General features: G+C 41.5%; 1 protein-coding gene across 10 annotated transcripts in view; it reads right to left on the bottom strand.

Moving 5' to 3' along the window:
* PANK1 (pantothenate kinase 1) overlaps positions 1-18676 on the bottom strand; it is a 109649-nt gene that overhangs the window by 37010 nt on the left and 53963 nt on the right. The window contains exon 1 of one of the 10 annotated variants that reach the window (XM_059169504.1): positions 18417-18652. The exons of 8 other annotated variants lie outside the window; for them this stretch is intronic. In XM_059169504.1, coding sequence (XP_059025487.1) covers positions 18417-18444 — 28 coding nt within the window. In that variant the 5' untranslated portion in view covers positions 18445-18652. Of the gene's footprint in view, positions 1-9337; positions 9493-18416; positions 18653-18676 lie in introns of those variants that run through there. One more of the 10 variants, XM_059169511.1, reaches the window with a different exon arrangement.

Genomic DNA, 18676 nt, shown 5'->3' with positions numbered 1-18676 from the left:
GCCTGGAGCCTCTCCCTGCCACCCCTACAAGAGAAAATCAGAACAGGAGGAGGAATGTCGCTCTAGTGACCACAGAGCTCATTCTGTTTCTATCATCCCCACAGCCACAGGACCTGGATTTCTATCCTAGGTCCTGAGGAGGAGACATGATAGGCAGTGAAACAGGAAATGAAAACTGTCTCCCAGCGCTCAGTAACACTGTCAAGCCAAGGAAAGGGGTGCGGGGGAGGGGGACAGATACAGACAGTTCAGGACATTGACCCTATTTCTCACCAAGAAGTTAGTTGTCAGTCCTGCCCCCACAGAGGCAAGAGAAGGTGAGTATCAACCTTCCATGTAGTCCTCGGCTTTCATAACACCACTTTCATCATCAGAAATACAGTCCCTTGGACTAAAAAGAAAATCCTACAGACACGTGCTGAGGGACAAGAGTACAGTGGGCCTGTGTGATTCTCTCCAGTGTGATCACTGCAGCACCCAGAACGAAACAGCGCATCCACCTAGGGACGGCTCTTCCTGCTACCTAATGCCCTGCGCTGAAGCTCAAGATGGCAATCTCATTACCTGCTTAAACAAATCCCAGTTTAAACCACCGAGAGGTTTAGCTTTCTGTCTTGATAAGCCACCAGAGCATACATACTTACTCCAGGGATGCTACCGACCATTTAATACGAGGCAGTGGTTACCTGGAGGCTTCCAGGAGAACTGCGGTGTGCTAGGTGGCCCCACCGGGCGGAACAACAGGTCTACCAGTAATGGGCTTTGCTCATGCACTTTAGCTTGACTGTGAAAGTCTGGCATATCTTTGAAGTCGAGCTGAGTGAAGACTGAGGAAGACGTGCCAACCGTTCACACGGCATTGCAAGCTGAACGAAAGAGATCACAAGACCCTCTTCAAATAATCTGGGAGCAAGTACGCACTGAGGGAGCCACCGATTCATGAATGTGTATTTATGACAGTGAGAGGCACTGCGGCACAGAGTCGGGATATGGCCATGAACCCGCCCCCTCAGCACTTACATTCGGGTCTGCAAGGACTGACCATTGATGAAGAACAATCAGGAAAGAGTGAAAACTCTGCTGTGAGTGAAATCCACACTGTCCTAGGACCAGACACCATTTAAAATGATCCTTTAGTATTTATGAATGGCAGCTCCAAGCAGGGTTCCCTCTTAGGCACAATAATCATCAAAAAGATAAGCTTGAGACTACCTCACCATACAAGAACCTTATCATTAAACTTGAGATGATACTCAAACCTACAGAAATGTTTAAAACCACAGGATGTGAGTGTTGGAGGGACATCAGAGCTCTTTGAGGGACATGCACATTAAAATCACAATGAGATACCACTTCGAACCCACTGGAGCAGCTATAATTTAAAAAATGGAAAACACCAAGTGCTGGTGAGGATTTGGAGAAACAAACCCTCACACACTGTTGGTGGGGATATAAAATAGTGCAGACACTTTGGAAAACAGCCTGACAGTTCTGCAGGAGGTTAAACGTAAGCTAATATATGATTTAGCAAGTCCGCTCTCAGGTACACCCAAGAGAGATGGAAACATGTCCACAGAAAAAGTTGCATGTGAGTGTTCATAGCAGCATTACTCATAATAGCCAGAAAGTGGAACAACCCAAATGTCCCCAGCTGATGAAAGGATCAATAACCTATTAGTTATTGGACGCCTGGGTGGCTCAGTGGGTTAAGCCGCTGCCTTCGGCTCAGGTCATGATCTCAGGGTCCTGGGATCGAGTCCCGCATCGGGCTCTCTGCTCAGCAGGGAACCTGCTTTCTCCCCTCTCTCTCTCTCTGCCTGCCTCTCTGCCTACTTGTGATCTCTCTCTGTCAAATAAATAAATAAAATCTTTAAAAAAAAAAAAAAGAAAAAGAAAAAGAAAAAAATGCCTATGTTTAAAAAAAAAAAAAAATAACCTATGTTATCTCCATGCAGTGAAGTACTATTAGGCAATAAAATGGAATGAAGTACTAATATGCATTGAGACATAGACAAACGTTGAAATCGCCATGCTAAGTGAAAGGAACCAATCACAAGAGACCACCTAGTATATTACTCCAATATGTGACATCTGTAAGAGGCAGAAAAATTAGTGGCTGCCTGACCTTGGGAGTTGTGGGGGCAAAAAGGAGTGACTGCCAATAAGTTTTCCAGGGTGGGGAGCGATGGAGTGTTCTAAAATTGACCGTGGTAATGGTTGTACTCTGTGAATACGCTACAAAACACCTAATTGTGCACTTTAAATGGGTGAACTGCATGTGAATTATATCTTTTTTGTTTTTTAAAGATTTTATTTATTTGTCAGGGAGAGAGGGAGAGAGCACAGGCAGGGAGAGTGGAATGCAGAGGGAGAGGGAGAAGCAGACTTCCTGCTGAGCAAGGAGCCGGATGTAAGACTCGATCCCAGGACCTTGGGATCATGAACTCAGCCTAAGGCATACGCCTAACTAACCAAGCCACCCAGGCATCCCTGAATTATATCTTAATAAAGCAGATCTTATATATAAATGAAACTCTGGTCTAATCCCTTCATTTCACAGGTGACTTTTAAAACATAAATGCCAAACTGGGGTGCCTGGGTGATTCAGTCAGTTAAACACCTGCCTTTGGCTCAGGTCATGATCCTGGGGTCCCGAGATCAAGCCCTGCATCCAGCTCCCTGATCGAAGAGAAGTCTGCTCCTCCCTCTCTCTCTGCTCCTCCCTCCCTGCTTGTACATGTGCTCTTTCTCTCCCTCACTGTCTCAAATAAATATATAAATAAATAAAATCTTTTTTAAAAATAAATTAAAATAAATGCCAAATTATAATTGCTTTTGAAGAAAATTTAAAATGCACGACCAACTTTCCCATATTTTTAAAGAAAATAAATAGTAAAAAATTTTAGCTCTTCCTGATGACTGATAGACATATGAAAATCAATTTTTGTGTCCACTATAGACTGATGCCCTCAGGAACCACAAGAACCTGTGCTTCTCAGGCTGCTATGACCTGAGTATTCTTTGTCTTTATTATAGCTTTCTCTGTCTTGCTTTTGGGCTAATGCTGTTAATTTCTTGCTGCTATCAATGTTACTACAGTGATTCTATCCCAAACACACTGTATATGAATGTGGAGAAACAAAATCAAGTCTGTTAAAAACTGTGCCTTTGGTAGGAGTAAATGGACTCAGAGCACAGGAAGTACTCTGAATGCAAAATGCAAAAGCATCTCCAATTTTATCTACTTTCCAACACTGATTTGGGTGGCTGGCTTCCTTCCAGGTTCTCAGACGCCTTCTGGCTTATCGCTGGCATGTTTCCAGAAGTGACGATCACTGTCATTAGTAATAAATGTATTCTTTTACTCTAACAATTTTTATCAAAGGCACAGCTAAATGTAATATGTAGTTGGAAAAAGAGGTTTCAACTCTAAAACTATAAATATGAGTATTGAAAATATTTTTCTGGTGCCATTTAGTTTGGGGACAGAGTGCCCTTCTTCATCATTAAGATGAGATTTTTCTAACGACTTAGCACTGGAAATTTATTATATCTGAACTCTAGACCTCACATATGAAAGAGATAAAAGCAACATCTTTATATTGGTTAACTTTACCAAACACATAACATATTTAATGTAAAGTTCATCTATGAGAACAACGCTGTTTTGATGAATATGAAGGCTGGACAGTTATCACTTATAGATGATAGCGGTACTCTCATAAACTTCAGCATCCAATTTATTTTTGTTCTACGTTGGGACTACACAATCTGGAGAAAAGTTTGACTAAAAGAGTAGGTGCAAATCCTCACTGTTTTTTGAACAGTTTTCCTTGCAATCCGGGGATTTCTGTTATCAAAACTGATTCAGGGGGCACCTGGGTGGCTCTGTGGGTTAAGCCGCTGCCTTCGGCTCAGGTCATGATCTCAGGGTCCTGGGATCGAGTCCCGCATCGGGCCTCTGCTCAGCAGGGAGCCTGCTTCCCTCTCTCTCTCTGCTTGCCTCTCTGTCTACTGTGATCTCCCTCTGTCAAATAAATAAATAAAATCTTAAAAAAAAAAAAAAAACTGATTCAGTAACTGGGAAAGATCTCCTGAAAATGTTTCACAAATAGCTGAACACTGAAAAAAACTAACAACTCCTCAGCTTGCATGTAATAAACACAAAAATCAGATGAAAGCATCTAAACCTTATAGTAAGTGCTATAACTTTAAACTGGACAGGTTATTCATTTACCTGTTGTATAACTGACCTATGCCAGAGTGAGAGCATTTGCCAAGCAAAAACTAAGTCTTGCCTAAGATTTGAGTGTGGTCTACTTTACTATAGTGGTATATTAGCCTGTGCAATTTTATGCAATTTTATATGGACATTTGCACACAGGCCAAATTTTTTAAAAGACTTCAGAGCCACCAACTGGCCAATCAATGGTCTGTTTGTAAGAATTCAGGAGAAGCTAATTCCAAGGTCTACAAAAAAATGGGTTAACCCAGCAGCAACTCTGTACCAACTAACATTAAGTGCTTTCTACGTGGCAGGTTCTGTGCTAGGAGCTTTATGTACAATATCTGATTTAATTCTCACAACCCAATGTGGTAGGCCTTCTTATTATGCCCACTTTACAGATGACAGAACTGAAGATGAGAAGTGAAGGAACTCACCCAAACATTACTTAGGTGGTTTCTGACATGCTTTTTTTTTTTTTTTTTTTTTTTTTTTTTAAAGATTTTTTTTATTTTTATTTATTTGACAGAACACAAGTAGGCAGAGAGGCAGGCAGAGAGAGAGGAGGAAGCAGGCTCCCTGCTGAGCAGAGAGCCCGACGCGGGACTCAATCCCAGGACCCTGAGATCATGACCTGAGCCGAAGGCAGTGGCTTAACCCACTGAGCCACCCAGGCGCCCTCTGACATGCTTTTTAATGACAGCTTTTAAATAGACAAAAATATTTTTAAAGCAGAACTTGAATGAAATGTTTGGACCCTTTTCAAAAACTTCCACCCTGTACATAGCAAATATCCTCTGCTGAGCAACAAGAGAGCAACCATTTATACACCAGTACTTATACAATCTAGTATAAAAACAGGTATAGTAATGCCCCTAAATTATTAGAAAATATCACATGATCCTCAGTATTCTGTCAAAGAAGACACAAATGTAGAGAATGCATCTGAAGCATGTTTTTCTTTTTTTATTTTTAAAATGGCATGTCAGCTTTTTTTCTTAAAGATTTTATTTATTTATTTGACAGAGAGATCACAAGTAGACAGAGAGACAGACGCGGGGGCGGCCGGTGGGAAGCAGTCTCCGGGCTGAGCAGAAAGCCCAATGTGGGACTCCATCCTAGGACCCTGGGATCATGACCTGAGCTTGAAGGCAGAGGTTTAACCCACTGAGCCACCAAGGCGCCCAAAGCACGTTTTTCATAAAAACTGAAAACTTCCTAAGACTCACAAGAGTAAGCCAGTCCTGGCAGTTAACACAGGTAAGAACTCACTGATGTTTAACTGGTTTGATCCCCAGAAATGCTTGACAAGCAAGAGTGATACTAAATAGATTAAGGATCTTTTTCTTTTTTTGTTGTTGTTTTTGTTTTTGTTTTTTTGTGGTAAAGATCGTCTAGAATAGCAAACCACAGGAATTTCAGCAATACCCCTCCTGGGAACCTCTTGTAAAACCCAGGTTCAACCTTCAAGGCAGCATCTCCAGACCTCCAGCCTGATCCCAGTCCTACTTCCTGAGTCTTCAGGATGAGTGCTAGCTCACCTGCTCTCACCCTAGTGGCTGCGGAGGCAGGAAGGCTGGAATTCTTTTAATGCTGTTCCCAAACTCTCAATCTCAAGATGAAAACTACATAGGAGATACGAGTCACTTCTAAGCCAGTGAGCCTGCGGTGATTCCCCAAGCACCTTTTAGGCACAGGATTATTGCATTACAAGAATGAAGTTTGAAGTCTCAGACCATGAAGAAATAGTTAAAAATTAATCATACACTAATGGTAACAGGGACTGGCAAAACAAACAACAATCTCCTCCCAACCCACAAAACTGAATCCTTCCAGGACACACAATGTCAAATTTTCATCTACCTATCAACAAACAGGATGTAACTATTTTATCCATAGTTAGATAACTAAATGTATTCCTCTAACTGTGCATCATAAAATGTTATAGTTCAACTGAAAATAACACATTGTTAACTTTTTACAGCAATTAACAGATTAGGGTTATGTTTTTAAAAAGAGTTCTTACCTTTTAGAAATACATATGAAAGCATTTCCCACTGAAATGATGTATCTGAGATTCATTGTAAGTCATTCAGTTTAAAAGGGGAGGTTTGGGGAGCGCCTGGGTGGCTCAGTGGGTTAAAGCCTCTGCTTTCGGCTCAGGTCATGATTCCAGAGTCCTGGGATGGAGCCCCTGCTGAGCAGGGAGCCTGCTTCCTCCTCTCTCTCTCTGCCTGCCTCTCTGCCTACTTGTGGTCTCTGTCTGTCAAATAAATAAATAAAAATATTTAAAATTTAAAAAAAAAATAAAAGGGGAGGTTTGGACGTAACAGATATGATAGGACATCAATGGACAGAGAGGCCAAATGATGATTAGCACTTTTTGGATAAACACTTTGGTTTTGTATAACGTTTGAAATTTTCCTAGATAAAAAGATTTCTTTAAATTCCCAACACTTTCCAAACATTCCTACAAAACAGTGAGAGGACAGTGGAACATTAGTCACCTTTGGAGTAAAATTCAAATGGGAACGAACTGGAGAAGTCCCTTTTTTGGCCGCACAGATGCTGTTGGTGGAAACAAACATGTCAAGCTCCTTTCCCTCTTGGCTGGGACAAATTTCAACCTGTCTGCCCTAACCAGAAACATGGAACAAAGATACTCCGGAACTCCACCCTGCCCTTTCACCAACAGTAAATTAACTTTAAATTACTCTAGAAAGGTGCAAGGCTCATTGGGGCAGACGTAGCACCTATTTAAAGAAATGTTGGTGTTTCCCAATCCATGTATAATGAACATATAGCTCAAGACAATTCAAGTCATTTGAAACAAAAACAAGAGTGAATCATAAAATGAGTATAAAGAAGCCCAAAGTTGTGCTTTCCCTATGATTAGCACTTTGGTGCAGGTATGGTTATTTATCTGTATACTATTATATATGGTTATTTATCTGTATACTGTTATATATCTGTATACTATTTTCTTCTCCTTTCCTTAGTTCTCTTGCTGTACTGCTAGTACAGTAACACCTGCTTATTCTACCTATTGCATTATCCAGCATGGAACCCAACTGTATTTGGGGAAGGAATTTAAGAGGGAGAAAGGGAGACAGATAACAATGTGATTCTAAATTCTACCCTTACACCATAGTGGGCCCTCAAATATTCGTAGAATACTTGCTTCCCTGAGAATGAAGCTCCTCTGTCTAACTCCTCCTCTTCTGGCTTTGCCCCACTTAGTAGAGGACATGTTGACCTTTTTCTCCCCTTCTGACTCAAATGCTTTAATAATTCAACTTGTATTACTGATGGTCTCTGGGACTTTACTCCGCATGACCCATGACCTGTTTTCTGGTCAGAGGTGTACTGGTAAATGTTTAGCAACTGGCTCTCTAAAAATAAAGCCTTGATTTTCACTGTTCACCAATTTCCACAGTGTAAACACACCCACTGTAGCCAATTTCAAGCTACCGACACAAGGACATTGAATGCAGAGTTAGGAAGTAATGGGTACAGCCAGCTCTCAGAGCCTGTAGGAGCAGCACAGCACGTCATGGGGACTCATCCTGGCTGGCCTCGGATAATCCCAGTTTATGCCTGTGGTCCTGGTATAATTATTCATACCCCTCACCACTCTTTAAAAGTGTTGATGATAGGGGCATCTGGGTGACTCCGTTGGCTAAGTGTCTACCTTTGGCTAAGGTCATGATCTCAGGGTCCAGGGATTGAGCCCCGCATCGGGCTCTCTGCTCAGCAGGGAGCCTGCTTCCCTTCCTCTCCCTCTGCCTGCCTTTCTGCCTACTTGTGATCTCTGTCTGTCAAATGAATAACAAAAATTTAAAAAATATAATAAAGTATGAATCATAAACAGACAGCCTCAACAAGTTCTCTGATTCATACACACAGAGTTTAGTGACTTTTGGAAATGCCATAGTATTTGAGTAAAATCAAGCCAGGCAACGGGCTTCAGACCACACTCCAGCTTGGAATCACTGAAGCCAAGTATCACATGTAGAGTCTAGCCCAGGGATTAAAAACTAGTTAGCCCCTGTGGGACCTGTAGGCTTATTAAATCTCAGTGTTCAAGGTCACCCAGGTCAGTACTTACCTAATCCCCTTTATGACAACTCAAGAGGCCATCCTTCCATCTAAGCTTTAATACTGTTGGCAACCCAATCGGTACTGACTCACATGGATGATGGAGTCTGGCAGGGGAGTGTGTGGGTCTTGGTTTTTCAGAGGGTAGGACCGCAAGGAAAGTCAAGATAAAATAGCTGTCTTTAAATATCTAGTAAGCAGTCATGTAGAAGAGAGACTGGACACAATGTGCGGCCAAGGTAGAAGCTATGAGAGTCTGATCTGACTTAGTGTAAGGAAGGGCATCTAACAGCACCACCCATAATAGCTAACATCTGAGTGCTTACATTCTGCTGCAAGCCTCATCACACTGCTGACCCATATCAAGCTTGAAGTCACACAAGTCCACCCCTGTCTCTCTCACTCCTGGTCCACGTACCTCAGGCTGTAAAGGAGTTGTGTGTCCAAGAAGCCCCAGAGGATTCCTAGTAAGCGACACTGCCCAGACTGGCCCCAACTCACAGAGGTTCATGTAGGCTCACACTGTCCAGAGGCACAAGCTAAAGGCCCTGTGGCCCAGATTCAGCATAGAGTCAAGGCCAGGTGCACCAGAAGGTTCATGTGCTAGTCTTAAAGGCAACAAGTGCCCAGAAATACCCATGTCCTCATCTACCAGAACGAAGTTTGCTAGGCTATGGGTTAAAAAGAAGGCCAAAAGGGGTGCCTGGGTGGCTCAGTGTGTTAAGCCTCTGCCTTTGGCTCAGGTCATGGTCTCAGGGTCCTGGGATCAAGCCCCACATCAGGCTCTCTGCTCGGCGGGGAGCCTGCTTCCCCCTTCTCTCTGCCTGCCTCTCTGCCTACTTATGATCTCTCTCTCTCCGTCAAATAATAAATAAAATCTTAAAAAAAAAAAAAAAGAAGGCTGAAGAACTCCATGCAGCTGTTCTGAATTCTGAAGCCTTGTCTGATTCATGCAGCTTTTACAAAGGCGAAGTGCTCACTTTCCCAATCCTTCTCATCTCTTTTGTGCCTTACCTGCTTCACTCAAGGGTTGAGGTATCAAGATCTGAAGATCAAAGGAAGAAACTTGCTTTTTTAAAAGTTAACTTCGTCCCGGCACCAAATTAGCAGTAAAATAAATGACAGTCTTCTTAGTCACAAAGTTGCCAACATCACCCTCAGACAGGGCACGCTGTACTCCATTTCAGGAGCTGCAATGGGGCAACTTTTTAAAGTAACAATGAGGTCACTGAACTGTGACACAGGCCACATATCCCACTTCAAGAGACGTCAGAGGGAGTTCACTCAGGATGTGATGTTAGGTCAGTTTGGAACATACCCTGAAACCCAGGCCCAGTCTCAGTCCAGGCAAGATGAGTTCATGCAAATTCTGAGATTTTACAAAGTTTTAAAAGCCTCTATGATGAAATAACACCAATAATATTAATATTAATATTAAATGCCCTTTATTAACAGTCGCTAGTGTTAATAGCAAAATATCTTTTACTATGCACACACCAGGGTGCAGTCATTCTATTCTACACTTACTACATTTTCCACATTTGGTCCTCACAATGAATAAAATGGGCTCCATGAGGCAGAAGACATGAACAGACATTTCTCCAAAGAAGACATCCAAATGGCCAACAGACACACAAAAAATTGTTCAGCATCACTCGGAATCAGGGAAATACAAATCAAAACCACAGTGAGATACCATCTCACACCAGTCAGAATGGCTACAATTAGCCAGTCTGGAAACAACAAGTGTTGGCGAGGATGCATTGATGGGAATGAATGCAAGCTGGTGCAGCCACTTTGGAAAACAGCACGGAGGCTCTTCAGAAAGTTGAAAATAGAGCTACCCTATGACCCAGCAATCACACTACTGGGTATTTACCCTAAAGATATAAATGTAGTGATCCAAGGGGGCATGGGCACCCCAATGTTTATAGCAGCAATGTCCACAATAGCCAAACTATGGCAAGAACCTAATGTCTATCAACAGATGAATGGATAAAGAAGAAGATGTGAGAATATATATATATATATATATATATATATATATATATATACTGCATAGTATTCCATATATATATATGCATAGTATTCCATAGTATATGCATAGTATTCCATAGTATATACTATATGCATAGTATTCCATATAATGGAATACTATGCAGCCTGAAATTCCATATAATGGAATACTATGCAGCCATCAATACCCCCCAAATCTTGCCATTTGCAATGATGTGGATGAAACTAGAAGGTATTATGCTAAGCAAAGTAAATTAATCAGAGAAAGACAATTATCATATGATCTCTCTGATATGAGGAATTTTGAGAGGCAGGGCAGGGGGTCATGTGGGAAAGGGATGGGAAAATGAAACAAGATGGGACCAGGGAGGGAGACAAGCCATAAGAGACTCTTAATCTCCAGAAACAAACTGAGGATTGCTGGGGGGGAGGGGGAGAAAGGGATGGGGTGCCTGGGTGATGGACACTGGGGAGAATATGTGTTATGGTAAGTGCTGCGAATTGAGTAAGACTGATGATTCACAGACCTATACACCTGAAACAAGTAATACATCACATGTTAATAAAAAAAAAAAAAGATAGGGGCGCCTGAGTGGCTCAGTGGGTTAAAGCATCTGCCTTCAGCTCAGGTCATGATCCTGGGGTCGAGCCCCGCATGGAGCTCTCTGCTCAGCGGGGAGCCTGCTTCCTGCCCGCCCCCTTGCCTGCCTCTCTGCCTACTTGTGATCTCTGTCTGTCAAATAAATAAATAAAATCTTAAAAAAAAAAAAAAAAGATAGGCCCCCATTATCTCTATTCACGAAGTAGTCCCACAGAGTGCCTGGGTGGCTCAGGCAGTCAAGTGGCTGCCTTCATGATCCCAGCCAGGGTCCTGGGATGGAGCCCCACATGGGGCTCTCTGCTTGGCAGGGAGCCTGCTTCTTCCTCTCCCTCTGTCTGACACTCTGCCTACTTGTGCTCTCTCTGTCAAATAAATAAATAAAATAAAATCTTAAAAAAAAAAGAAGAAGAAGAAGTAGCCCCAGAAGTTGAGGATCTCACCTTAAGGCTATACTGTTATTAAACAGTGCTGGTCCACCTGGGGGGGCACAGTCCGTTGAGTGCCCAACTCTTGGTTTTGGCTCAGGGCATGATCTCAGGGTCCTGAGATGGAGCCCTATGTCAGGGTCCACACTCAGTGCAGGGTCTGCTTAAAACTCTCTGCCCCTACCTCCCCCACACTTTCTCTATCTAAAATAAATAAATCTTTTATAAAAACAAAACCAAAAAAATACCAAAAACAACAACAAAAAAAAACACATATTGCAGTGAGGCTCTACATTTAGGTCTGGTGGCTCTAAAGCTCCTTCCACTACAGAACACTACTCACACTTCCGAAAGCCCTCTAGGATCTTGAGCCTAGCCCGGCAGAGTCAAAATCTGAAATCAGATGGTTTTACCCTGAGCCCCTGGGCCCTCCCTCAGTTTCTCCACCTGAAGAAGGAAGATCATGATAGGATCTGTCTTACCATAGTCTGAGTATCTTATAAACAGCAGAAATTTATTTCTCACAGTTCTGGAGTCCAAGATCAAGGTGTTGGTGGATTCGGTGTCTGGTGAGAGCCTGCTTCCTAGATGGCTGGCTTTTGGCTATAACCTCGCTTTCTGAGGTCTCTTTTATGGATGCTAATCCCAATGGCTCTACCCTCTCGACCTAATCACCTCCCAAAGGCCCCACCTCCTAATACAGTCACCTTGGGGGTTACAAGGTCAATATATAAGCTCTGGGGGGACACACAAGCATTCAGTCCATAGTCGTACCCATCTCACAGGGTGCGAGGAGTGTTTTTTCAAATAATCCATGTAAAGCGTTTAGCTGCGGGTCTGCACGTAGTTAAGTGCCCATGCCTGGCCAGTGCCTGGCCACTGTTATTTCCACAGACCCTCAGTTCAGCTTTCTGCCAGAGGGGCACAGACTGCAGACGCTTATCTCTTCTGAAAATTTTACAGAACACACTTCTTTCCCTGATATAAAGAGTAGACTTATTGTGGCAGAAAAGAGAGCCAGCTAGCTGTCAGTGGACTTAGACCTCCGTCTGAATTTTGGCCCTGCCCATTCACTCACTACAAAGTCTTCCAGCAGGATCCTTCACCCCTCTGAGCCTCTCTTTCCCCATCTGTGAAATGGAAAGTAGGGTTGGTAATTTGCATACTTTCATAAGAACCTAGGCATACAGATGTCGCGCAACAACAGCTACTCTGATTACTGAAAGTGACTACTGCAAGTACTCACTATGTCATGACTTTTTCCTGTCCTCCTTCCCAACTACAGAGGAAATCTGCTAGAGGTCCAGACCATTATTTTGATGCAACTGGCTCTAAAAATAACATTACCTCACCCCTTCGAATTGACGGAGAATATGAACACACACGTGTGATTAGCCAGCTCTAAGCATCTAAGAGATGGCATGAATTAAGTAATGAGATACCAAGCTTGACAGCTGCACTATCTGGAGAAAAGGTCTACTTAGAAATTCTGTGCAGTACGTTCGGTACACTGAACAGTTTCCATATCTGAATCAGAATACTGCCACGCAAGGTGAATCCTGACCTATGTATTAAAGCTAAAGCACATGGAATTAAGTATCATAGAAGTCGAACTTTGATTTATTTTTACTCTCATGGCATTTGGTTTGTTTTAAAACGACACATACATACACAAGCCAGGCAATCACAAAAACAAAAACAAAACAAACCCCTGAAACCAGTCAATGAGAACTAGTTCTCCTTTGTTTCCCTACTAATTCTGTTTCTAAAACCATGATGGATTTCTGTTGTACTCACTTGTGCCATGTCCCACATGCTAAAAATTTGCAGTACTCTTTCCATCTTTGGTTACTGTGCCAAACAAATATGCTTTGGATTAATGCTGAAATTTGCTTACTGATCTTTTGAGGAAAAGTGTTCACCTGTCTAACATATCCTGATACCTGGCTTAACCACTTAGAGGCTGGACACTTGGGCCTTAAATTCTTAAGTCTTCAGTTCAAAGGTGCATTGCACAACTCATAACTTCACTGACAAACCTGGGACTCTGACCATGTCCCAGAAGTAGCAATACTATAGTGTGCCTTTGCTTCCCATCTGCCTTTTGTTGTGGAGTTTGCAATGCTTCCCATCCACCTAGAAGCACTGAATATGGTTTAAAAAAAAAAAAAAAAAAAAGGCACATATATCTACACTCTATGCAGATCCAACCAGAAAATTCTACCTGTTATCTTTTTATCCTGGTTTTTATAATTAGCCTGATTCAGTGGTAGTGGAAAACCTGAATACCACAGCTGAATACTCCAATATTTAGAAAACTGACACCTCTCACTTTCATGATGGTGGCTAGCTGAAACTGGTAACGGACCCAGGTTTCTTCAGTTTGTACCCGTGATTATGTTCTGTGTATACTGAACTCTCACCCATTTCCTGCTAATAGTGTTCTATCTAAACCATTTGAGAAGCCAGAGCTCCCCACCCTCCACCCCACAGGAGGCTGCTGGCACTAATCCAGTCCTTATTCTGTCCTGTTGCCACACAACAGAAGAGGCAATGGAGAGGGCAGCACCCATCCCCCAGCCTTCTGATGATGCCCAAATATTTGCCTTTCTTCAGCATAGTGTTCGGTGACCCCAACAATCCCCTTGGCATTTTTTCCTCCCTCCACTAGGGTGGCTCATCTAACAGTGTCCTTGTGGTCTAAAACACCCAGCATTTCAAGGCAACATCCGAATACTACTTGGTGCCTTTTCTGTTCCTCCTCCAAAAAGAATGTATTCACCAATCCCAACAAAAATAACTTTAAAGGCACCGAGGTGGCTCAGTCAGCTGAGCACTGGACTCTTGCTTTCCTCTCAGGTCATGATCTCTGGGGAGTGTGACTGAGCCCCAAGCTGGGCTCCTGCTCAGTGGAGAGCCAACTTGAGATTCTCTCTCTCCCTCTCTTCGCTGTCACCTCCCCACACTCATGCATGTGTGTGTGCTCTCTCTCTCTCTCAAATTAGTAAATACAGTTTAAAAAAACAAACGCAGAAAGGGGCGCCTGGGTGGCTCAGTCAGTTGGCTTTTGCTTTCTGCTCAGGTCATGATCCCAGGGTCCTGGGATTGAGCCCCACATCTGGCTCCCTGCTCCTGGGGGAGCCTGCTTCTCCCTCTCCCTCTGCCCCTCCCCCTGCTCTCTCAAATAAATAAATAAATGAATGAATAAATAAAATCTTTAAGCAAAACAAAGAAACATACAAAAAATGACTTAAGAAAGAATTATGTACAAAGTTGTTGCTGTAGTGATGTTTATGATATAGAGACCCCCGCTACAGCCTAAAGCTATGAGATAAAGATTAAATAAATTTTGGTATATCCATATATCAGAATATTGGGAATATAATTAATATAATATAATATGATATAATATAATATATATTAATATAATTAATATATTTTAATATAACGTTAAAAAACGATGTCTTAATGCCATAAGAAAATGCTTATGCTAAAATCTTATTTTATTTATTTATTTGTTTTTAAAGATTTTATTTATTTATTTGACAGTCAGAGATCACAAGTAGGCAGAGAGGCAGGCAGAGAGAGGAAGGGAAGCAGGCTCCCTGCCGAGCAGAGAGCCTGATGTGGGACTTGATCCCAGGACCCTGAGACCATGACCTGAGCCGAAGGCAGAGGCTTTAACCCACTCAGCCACCCAGGCACCCCTAAAAAATGTACATTTTAAATATGTGTTTTCTCTGTCTGTGAGTACTTTTTAACTACTTTTCTCCTACATTTTTGTATTATCCACTATTTTTACTGGGGAAGGGTAAAAAAAAAAAATCATTGAAAGACTGAGAGTGTCAGAGCTAATCAGATAAAACGTTTTGGCTTTTCTTATTCTGATCCTATATTTTTTTAAAACTAAGTCAGTCTGAGGTTGTCTCTGCCAGCTCAGTTGTCCTGTCCTGTGGATTAACAGTGGACAGGATTCTGTATGTGGATGATGACAGCTGGCATTTGTTGAATAACTGCTATGTCCCAAGCAGGAACCTACATTTTTAATATATACTATCTCATTTAATCCTCACATCAACCCAGCGAGCTAGTATGATTATCTCCATCTCATCATACAGAATTGAAGTAGAAAGGTAAAATAATCAACCTGAGGCCGTTCAGCTTCATTTCAAACTGAAGCCATCCTGAGTATGAATGGCTATACCATTAACAACACATTAGGTCCTCTCAGCATTTTATAAGGACTATTATTAGTTTCAAAATATTTGGGAAATGAGCTGACTCTCTAGGGTGCTACTTATGTGTGCTTCAAAGAATCAAAGCACCAAGGAGCAGGCTGAAGGAATCTCCCAGTTGATACTTTATGGAAATTCCACTGAAGGACTTTTGCCAAAGTCTATCTTATAGACAGACACGGCTACCTCAATGAGGTGAAGAAAATGTCACTTGTACCTTTTCTCCCTGACCTCAATCAAATGTTCATGTCCCCAAGGTGCAAGGCATAAGAGAAAGAACTGGATCAGCTATAATCCGACTTCCAACTTAATTGAAGACAACTAACACTCATGAAACAATCAGCACAAGGCAAAAAAACCCAAAACCAAAACCAAACCAGAGCAAACCATAATTAAATCTTAATCATGTGGCAGAGTAGATAACTTGTGTAGGAGTCACATGGAAAGAACTATCAGCTCTGAAGTGTCAGAATTTGAAAGGTGCAAGAAACCACACCTGAAGATCACCTAGCCAACTCCAGTATCTCAAGATGAGAACTAGTAACTTGACAATTACATAGCAGTAATGCTGAAATAAAATCAAGAAAATTAAAAAAAGAAAAAGAAAAGCCTTCCAAGGGTAAGTAGTGAGATGACAGTACTTTTGATGGAAACAGTGGCCAATGCTCCCATCTCCTGCTTTAGCAAAACCAACCAGCCACGGGTCTGGTGTTTAGATTACAGTCTTGTGAAGAGTCCCTACACTGAGATTTACATTTTTAAAACAATTAGAAATAACTGAATTGTTTGTTTCATTCCATTCATTGTTTTTAAACATAAAGCATTTTATGAACCGCACTTTAACCTCGATATTACCAAACAGAAACACACCTACTCACACCAGCATTCCAGATGCTTATCTGAGAGAAGTGAGATCTGGCTGTCTTGAACACACTTCTGGTTTAGGTAGTAGACTCAGGTGTCTGTGCTGTAAACTGGTAAGCAGGAATTATTTGTCTAGCTTCGATGCCTCCACCCCAACACACTCTTATATTTTATTTAAAGCATCTAATAATCTGTTATAGTTGCTCACATAAAATCTATCAGTCATTAGAAAATAGGAATATGCTTAACTCTAAGTGGTTTAGAGAACCTAAATATGAACTGATAGAGCACTATCTTTTTTTTATAAAAAGATACCGAAACATCAAAAAGATACCCAAAAGATACCTAAGCTAGGTGTAAAGTTATCAAACCTAGTTTTCACTGGGAAAGTTTGGTAGTGAACACAACAGATGTAACTCGGGATATGTAAAATTTATTTCAAAAATGTTAGTTCAAATTTGAGAAAAGAAAACATGGTAGGATAATGAAAAGTTGATTTTGATTAATCATTTTAAAGGTAATATAAGTAAGAGTGCTGGTTATTGAATTTAAGTAACTAAGGTGTTTAATTTTTATAAAAAAAATATAAACCACTTTAATTTCTGACACCAAACATACAGGCATAAAATTGTATTTTTCTTGTATTCTAAGATAAAACCCCCTGCGGGTTTGCCAGCTCAAATTAAGGCTCAAAATTATTTTTTCTATGCTTCCAATCTATTATTAAGAGTGTACTTTAGGGGCACCTGGGTGGCTCAGTGGGTTGAACCTCTGCCTTCAGCTTGGGTCATGATCTCAGGGTCTTAAGATGGAGCCCCGCATTGGGCTCTCTGCTCCGCAGGGCACCTGTTTCCCCCATCTCTCTAACTGCTTCTCTGCTTACTTGTGGTCCCTCTCAGTGTCAAAAAAAAAAAAAAAAAAAAAAAAAGAGTGTACTTTAAAATTCCTCAAAGAGTACTTCAGGGGTGCCTGGGCGGCTCAGTCCTTAAGCCTCAGTCTTCGGCTCAGGTCATGATCCCAGGATTCTGGTATCAAGCCCCACATCGCGCTCCCTGCTCAGGTGGAGGCTTGCTTCTCCCTCTCCCACTACCCCTGCTTCTATTCCCTCTCTCGCTGTCTCTCTCTCTATCAAATAAATAAAATCTTAAAAAAAAAAAAAAAAAAAAAAAGTACTTCGGGGCACCTGGGTGGCTCAGTGGGTTAAGCCTCTGCCTTCGGCTCAGGTCATGATCTCAGGGTCCTGCGATCAAGTCCGGCATCTGGCTCCGGAGAGCCTGCTTCCTCCTCTCTCTCTGCCTGCCTCTCTGCCTACTTGTGATCTCTCTCTGCAAATAAATAAATAAATAAATCTTTAAAAAAAATTTTTTAAAAAGGTACTTCAAACGGTGTTATGCTCTCATAGACCATTTAAGCTATCTGTAATACAGGAAATCTCAATATAGTTCTCTTTCAATATATTTTAGCAATTTACATTGCAAACTGTCATACAATTTGTACGCGTGGATCAGAGAGATAACTAAAATGTGGTTTCGAAAGAAGTAGAATAGGTTAATAAACCGTAAGTAATCAATATTAAGCCCATAAAGAAAGTAATTTTCCAACAAGTCTCCATAACAACAACAACAGCAACAATAACAACAAAAAAACAAATTCAAGTGCTAAGTAGATGTCCTCCTTACAACCATTGCCAAATCCGCTGCGTGACTTCAAAGTTGCAGACAAGACTTTTAACTTTCAATCTAAACTTTTCAGATCTACAAAATACAAGTATCAGAGTCACGTCCCACACCAGTATTTCCCAAAGTCTGAGAGTCTAAAGATAGAAACAAAAAAGTTTGCCAAATATCAAGTTTTTACAGATAAATCCAAAACCTATACTAGCAATTTCTCAGTATCAGACATATGCAAATGATGTTGAATGCAATCATTAATTAGCAGTGCATTCTACTTACTTTGTTTTTTGCCATTTATAAGCTTCATTAAAGACACCCAGAAAAGAGGTAACCGGTTGAATGAGGTTCGGCTCAGATAGGAGAAACCAGTTGTAAACTTGATCTACAAATTTACATTTCACAATGTCCTGCAGGGAAAGTACTCTTATAGACTAACATCATATACAAGCTTTAGATTGTGAAATAACGCATTTCAGCTTTTTACGCCTCACATTACCATTAGAAACCCTCAACCCTACATCCCTAGTTCCCGAAAAAAA

Source organism: Mustela lutreola, chromosome 4, assembly GCF_030435805.1.
Source record: "Mustela lutreola isolate mMusLut2 chromosome 4, mMusLut2.pri, whole genome shotgun sequence".
Classification (NCBI taxonomy): Eukaryota; Metazoa; Chordata; class Mammalia; order Carnivora; family Mustelidae; genus Mustela; species Mustela lutreola.
Note: the sequence above shows the minus strand (reverse complement) of the source record. Positions and strands in the feature narration are given on the sequence as shown.